General features: G+C 36.7%; 1 protein-coding gene across 1 annotated transcript; it reads left to right on the forward strand.

Annotated features, from left to right (window-relative positions):
• Window positions 1–7,197, forward strand: PEX13 (peroxisomal biogenesis factor 13; the record flags this gene model as incomplete). Its single annotated transcript, XM_026064141.1, has 3 exons — window positions 1–739; window positions 1,171–1,296; window positions 1,823–7,197. Coding segments are annotated over 3 exons (1,161 nt in total), but the record flags the coding sequence as incomplete, so codon positions are not given.
• Window positions 7,198–7,632: the final 435 nt, after the last annotated feature.

Raw genomic sequence — 7,632 nt, forward strand, 5'->3', positions numbered from 1 at the left:
TTTATTTTGAGTACTGATCTTGATTGTCTGGATTTGTTTAGGTCTGCTGACTTGGGTGACAACCTGCTGACTAGGCCTGGACAACCCACAGTTGCACGAATACCTCCACCTATTTTGCCAAGACCATCACAGCAAACGGGAAGCAGTAGTCTGAGCACTTTCAGGCCAGCGTATAGTAGTTCTTTTTCTCCAGGCTATGGCTCATATGGAACCTCTTTTTACGGAAGCTATAGTCCTTACAGTTATGGATATGGTGGTTTGGGTTATAACCGCTTTCGTACAGATGATATTCCTCCCAGCAGGTTTGTTCAGCAGGCTGAAGAGAGCAGCAGAGGTGCATTTCAGTCCATTGAAAGTATTGTGCATGCATTTGCCTCGGTCAGCATGATGATGGATGCTACCTTTTCAGCTGTGTACAACAGTTTCAGAGCTGTGTTGGATGTAGCCAATCACTTCTCCCGCCTCAAAATACACTTCACAAAGGTGTTTTCAGCTTTTGCTTTAGTGAGAACTATAAGGTATCTCTATCAACGTCTACAGCGATTACTAGGTCTACGGAAGAGCTCTGAGAATGAGGACTTGTGGGCTGAGAGTGAGGGGACGGTGGCTCGTGCTGGCGTTGAAGACAAGGCAGCTAGCTCTGCAAAATCCTGGCCTATTTTCTTGTTCTTTGCTGTTATACTGGGAGGTCCCTATCTGATTTGGAAACTGCTTTCTACATACAGTGACGAAGAAACAGGTAAAAATGATCTGCAGCATGAGAGTAGAGAGTATGGAAAACATTGTTCAGTTTATCACATGAATAGCTATTACTCTTATATTACAATAATAAAATTTAATAGACATTGGGGCACAATACTGAGTTTTAGGCACATGATACAAGTAGCAGCCTATTTAAATAGCCTAATATTGAGTTAGGATGCAGTTTCACAGAATGCTTTCTGTGATTCCAAAATAGTGGTTCTGCTGTTTCCTTTCTATTAGATGTGGCAATTGCACAAATATGCACTGATGGTACTGAGAATTGCATTGTCAAAAAAAGAAAAAAGCTATTGGTTGGATTGACTCACCAATTCTTGCTTTGTTTGTTACTCCTTTCAGTTGTCTATCAGACAACAGACAAGTCAAGGTGTTGGTTTTTTTAATTTTTTTTTTTTTTTTTTTGAGCAGTATCTAGTAACTGGGCAAGTGGAGAAGATGATCATGTAGTTGGAAGAGCAGAATATGACTTCAGTGCTCTTTCAGAAGAAGAAATTTCTTTCCGTGCTGGTGACATGCTAAAATTAGCACCCAAAGGTAAGCTTTTAATTTTGTATCTATTTTCTAATCGTATGTGAAATCAATCATATTGTTAAGGTCAGAAAATGAAAAAAATGCACATAACTTGACTCAACTTCTCATCACCAGTGACTTTTTTTTTTTTACTAGTTATTATATGTGTTGTAATAAAACTTGTTGAGTAGTTCTGTTCAATTTCCCTAAAATATAAACAGCCTAGTAATTTATCCAGGGAGTGCTGTGTGGTTACCCTTGCAGTTAGCTCCTCATCACACATGCTGCACAACTGTTAAAATCCTTAGGGACTTGTAATGTTGTGGTGTCATCGATATCAGAAAAATTTGCACTTCATAATACTCCTCAGAACACCTCATCAGTGCAGATTCTAGTGATTCTCTTATGAAATAATTTGGACTGGCCTTTTACTACAAAGTTATTTTGTGTGTGTGTGACGATTTGGTGTGTCATCTACCTTCTGATGTATTTGTGCTTCAACTGCAATATATTTTGTAACTTAAAGCATTTGCATTTTTTTCTTCTTCAGAACAACAACCCAAAATCCGTGGTTGGCTTTTGGCTAGTTATGATGGTCAAACAACAGGACTTGTGCCAGCTAATTACATCAAAATACTGGGCAAAAGAAGAGGTAGGAAAACTGTGGACCTGGAAAGGATTGCAGAGCAACAGTCAGTCTTTACCAACACATCTGTTAAAGGATCCACTGCTGCTGTGACTTTAGAGGAGCAGGAAGCTACTTTTGATTCTGTTTTTGCTGGAACTAATAAAGTTCCTGTTGCATCTGATGCCACTGTGATCAGTGGAGAGAAACAGGAACTCTAATGCACTTTGATCAGCTCAGTAACAGAACAATGTTTTATTGATAAAACTTTGCGTATGTTGAAAATCTGTATGGTAGTGGAACACTGATGGGTCTGTACCAGTTACTGCTGCTACTGACTGGTAAAGGGATGGAGAAATGATTTGCTCAAATTTATAATATTTATTTTTGATTCACCTAAGGCTGTACATTAGTGACTCTACCCAATCACCTAGCAGCAATTATAAGATCTTGAGCCAAGGAGTACTGAGGCATTTGTAACAAAGCAAATAAAAAAAGAGAGATTGGCAGCCTGTTCTTATTAAGTGGACAGACAGTTAATGAAATCCAGAGATTAACATCCAGTCTTCATCAGAATGTCAGCTTGACAAGAGGCCTCTTTAAAAGATATGCAAAGGTAAAATGGATTTCTGTAAGAGGTCCTCCAAAACTGAAGGTTGAGGACCCTAAAATATTGATTGTACAATGTTTTCCCTCAAAACGAAGAAGAATTTTAAGAGATTTAGGTGATGCAATCAAATCATTAAAAGCTGTCAATTGCTTGCTTTGGTAAGAAGTAGAGCTGCTGTTATAAAGACCTTAGCTCTTTTTTATAAAAAAGTGACTCTTTCTTGTGAGAAAGAGAAGGTCGGGAGAAGAGTACAAATTACAGAAGAAAAGCAGGGAAGCTTCAACAGTAGGTCTAACCATCCTCTTTTCGTTATTAAAAGAGCATTAGAATAAAGTGCGTCCTCTAGTCAAGCACTTTCCAGGGCACTTATTGTTACTCCCTTTTGTGACCAGTAAACTAACTTTGTGTCATTCTAGCCATGCATTATAGCCTGTTAACTGCCCATCAGTAGCCTGTCAACTACCATCTGCATGACATTTTTCTTCTGTTTTGTTTTCTTCATGAATGTCAAAAGACCTAGCCTGCAGTTTAATGCAGCAGGAATGCATCGGAATGGTGGGTTTTAATGCCATTGAAGGGCAAAGAAATAAAGTTTCTGGTTTGTCTCAGCTAAGTTCTTGGAGATAAGTCTTTAATGCTGCCTTTCAGGTAGTAAATTTTGTATCTGCCTATAAAATTTGACGGTTCTAGTGTATCAAAAGCCATAAAAGCGTCAAGACTGTTCAAAGTATTTAGTGTTTTCTTCATATTGATATTTGAGAGTTCTGTATTGGAATACTGTTTTTAGTGAAGCAAAAATAATTAAAACTTTTTCCTTATAGAATGTGTATAACATGTTGGGCTTCTGAGGGTTAAAGCAATGGATAAAATAACTAAAGCTTGTCTTAATCATTAAAACATGTTTTCTTTCTTATTTTAAAGGTACACAAAAGTATTAGTGGAAGTAGCACATATGCATTTGTGTAATTGATCCAGTAGTTTCAACTTGACTGTTTCTACAGAGATCTTCAACACCCATTATGTATTAGCAAAGCTTTCAGTATTTCTACCTTAATTGCATTTGTCAGACTTGAGTTCTTAGAATTCTATTCACCACAACTAAACTCTGACAAGAAAAAATTTAAAAAGAAAAACCTAATTTTGTTGAGGTAGAATGGCTGTAAAGATGCATATTATGTTGGAGCCTTGGATTGTAAAGTAACATCTGAATTCCTGTTGCTGTTCATAATTAGAGCCAAGAATTTAAGTGGTTGTGCTCAGGTCTTGGAAGATGGTGTAGAGAATCATTTTTACTTGATTGTTAGATCCTCAAGTGCAGATCAAAAGGGAAGAGTAGTTTGAAGGACAAATGAGAAACTTAGAACTAGGTTTAAAACAGAACAAGTTCCTGAGACATTTCCCCATGCACCAGGGCATTGAAGAAGATTACCTACATTTGGAAATGACTTCTGAAATAAAAGCAAACAAATCTGAAATATAAAATACATAGAAGAAATGGTTTTTTTGGTATCAAATGTACAGTTTCTGCTTACAGTGTGTATTCATAGAGGGAATCAATTTACCGTTATGAGACTTATTTAATGGAGTATCAACCTCTCTTGTGTCAGTGAAAGACTTCAATTAGAGGAAGGGTCTTTTTAAAAAAAGAAAATAAAACATAAAATCCCAAATTTTTGTAGAGTATCCATTGAAGTACACTTCTTTTTTCCTGCTCAGAACAAGCTGGGAAGACACTTCCTTGATGTTTCTTAAAATCTTCAGATTTTACTAACTTTTAGAAAGAAGAGGTTTAATTTTCACTTTTCAGGTCATGTTATTTTGAAAACTATTCTTTTGGTAGAAAAATAGGTTATTATTAATTTAACTGACTTGCCTTTATAGTAGCTTGATTTAGTCTACCAGTTGCTAACTGACATAACTATATCTGTTGAATCTTGGGAAGAATTTTGATCCTTTCAATCTTGTGATTACTTTAATGGGAAAAGAAGGCTCTGAGGAAAGAAGTTATTTATTCAAATCACAATTAATTGTATTGATTGCATAAGGATATTAAAGTAAAATACCGTGTTTTAACACTCCTTTCTTTTTTATGTATAATCAGGAAAAAGTGTGAGTCCTGTAACTTCATTGTCTACATTTCTGCCTGTATGTCAGGCTACAGAAAAAACATGAATGCTGATTGAAAATGGGCGGCTGGTTGACAGGCTGCTCAAGACTTGCACAGCTTTAGAAAGGTGAGAAGACTAAAAGGAGCAGGTGTGGCTCAAACAGGGGAATAATGTGCAAGAGGAAATCCAAAAAGAGATGCAGTTGAAATACTGCTGAACTTGTGCATTAGGCAATTGACTTTTTTTTTTAAGATCTTTACTTTGAAAAAAGTTAACTTTGTGTTATTCTTTGGAGCTATTTATACATCTGTAACAGACCTAGAAGTCTTTCCTAGGATACTTGGTTATCTGAGCTTTCAATTTAGTCTTACTTTTTTAATCTTACTGATAGTGTTTAGTGTCCCAACCATTTTATGCTTGAATACTGTCTGAACTAATGACAGATCCCAGTTTTGATTGATTCTCTGGGTGTTAGCAGTATATTGATGTATACACATTCAAAAGCTTCACTCAGGTTTCTGAGTAATAAATAGAAAAATATTCCTATTGTATAAACTTGTCTGCTTCTTCAGCACAGGTTCAAAAAACTCTTCTTTTCATGGAACTGGACTACATCTGAGCTAGTAAGATTGTTTTGATGTATTTAGTGATCTCAGTGAAACTTGCTAGTCAGGCAAATACAGAGAAAATAGTGTCCTATAAATCTGATCTGTTTGCAGTGAAAGCTTTCTGGAAGAGATGTAAACTCAGAAACCAACACAATGATTTTCTTGAAGCACTCTAGACATTCTGGAAATACTCTTCAGTCAGAGTAGTGGAACTGCAGATATTTTACAAAGAATAGATAATATGTAAGCATTCTTCTATAAATAGCTCCTTTTATTTTTTTTATCCTTACAGATGTGGCCATGTGTTGGGATTTGCCCACATTTTTGGCCTGTGATGAGAGGTAGTGACTGCATGTGTCCACAGGTGGTGGTACGCTTTTCCCCTTACATCCTGGGCCTGGTTCTGCAGAATGATTTGAAGCAGGCTTGGGATGACGTTGCTGGTCTCTTCAATTCTGTGGGTGTTCCACACACAGCCTTTAAGCAACTGGATAATCTCTCCTTGAAACACATGTATTTGCACAACTGGTTTAACAAGTGAGATAGGCATAATGTAATGTCAATGCAGTGCAGCCATGGATCTTTCACCCATACAGTTTTTAATGCTATTTTGAGATACTAAGCCTCCCTGAATTCCACAAAAGTCAACAAAACCTCAAAGACTTGAAAAAATTGACACGGTTTATGCTATCAGAGGTGATATTTACAATTTTTTGTTTTAGAAATGAAAATGTTTTAAATGTAAAGAGCTAATTCTACTAACGTATTAGCAGTAAATGAACATGGTGTCTAGAGCATCAAATGAGTAAAACTTGACAAGAGTTTTCTTCAGTATTTACAAGGATATATTTTTCCTTTTAGAAGAAGAACTGAACCTCTGCCTTACAGCATGAGTTAACTCAAAAACTGTGTTTTTAGTTCCCTGACACACCATCAAGCTTGCACTGCTAATGTATGATATAATATACCAACTTCTCAGAGGTAGCATATTCTGTGGATTGCTGTGGAACAGTACAGAATCATGAGCATTTTCTATTTTAACTGAAATCCAAAGGAAGTTTTCTTACTGACTTTAAAGAATTCAAACTTTATATACTTTTATATACTGATGCAACCCTTTTTCTGAACTTGTCTATGCCTTTTTGCATTCTGTCCCCTCAACATATTACTCAAGGGTTTTTCGTTTGTTTGTTTTTAAGGAAACAGTTAATATCTGAGTGGCCATGAGTATCGCAATGATTCATGCCAAAATACCAAGGAGGAACAGAAATTACATAGTATGATAGAATGGGTTTTAGCCAGAGGCAAAAAGAACAACAGAATTGGAGAGGAAAAAAAAAAAAAAGACTTACATATAGGAAAAGTAAATCTGGGCTGATCTTTAGCAGGCATGGACGGTTTCCCAAGTGAAGTGATTTTTAAAATGTTCAGCAAGATTGATGCAGTAGAAAATATACTGAAGAAACAAACCTACAATGGACAAAATAACAGACAGGACTGGAACTGTCTGACCATTTGCAGGATAATTCCATCTGCTGAGAAAGTAGTTTTGAATGCCTCCTAGTGGTTCAACCTGTTCCCAGGTGGTTAGCTCTGTGAGTCACCTTTTTCAATTACAGGTTATGTTCATTGTTTTCCTAACTACATAGAAGTGCATCAAATATTTAAATTTAAATCAACTCAAAACTGGGGAAGAGCTAAAGCTACTTATTTTCACTCAGCCTCTTTGTTGATAGCTTTATAATACCGTTTTAGTCACAGAAAGACTTTAATCTTTTAACTAACTTGCCTTGCTCCTGTAATCATCATGAGATTGTCATAGCTGACCTATTGTTGGGGTGATAAATTTAATTATGGTCCTTATGTACTAGGTCTGCTCAGTTTTTTTCTTTGTGTAAATAGATTTGCATGTGGGAATGTAATCATGATTGTAAGATTTTTACTGGAAATATATATATATGAGTTATTGCTGTAGAGGGCTGGGATATTATTTAAAAAGACTGTTTGAATGAGCTGTACCCAATTCAACTCTATTTTAAGTTTTATATAAGGGAGGGGTGGTTTGCTTCTGCGTGGAGGTTCTTAAATAACTGCAGCTTTTGCTCCCTTCCCTTTTATGGTGCCTGTATGGTGTCGAAGTTCTCGTTCTTTTGTGCAGGGAGAAAAAAAAAACGATTAAAATTGTTACCGTGGATGCGCAGGGTCGGTGCCTCAGCAGCCATCGTGCAGTCACCACAGCTCCTAATTGTTCCTGGTGGGTGTTTCCCTGTGTGGGATTTGCCCTTCTCTACTGCTTAACGGGAGCTTTCAAAAGCTGCTGTTTTTTTTTTTTTCATGTCTGGGTGTAGCTGTGATGTCGTCATCGCAGTGATGTGACGTCACGCCCGTGACGTAACCTCCCTCTCGCTT

The sequence above is a fragment of the Apteryx rowi genome, unplaced genomic scaffold (genome assembly GCF_003343035.1).
Source record: "Apteryx rowi isolate R43461 unplaced genomic scaffold, aptRow1 scaffold_21, whole genome shotgun sequence".
NCBI classification, from domain to species: domain Eukaryota; kingdom Metazoa; phylum Chordata; class Aves; order Apterygiformes; family Apterygidae; genus Apteryx; species Apteryx rowi.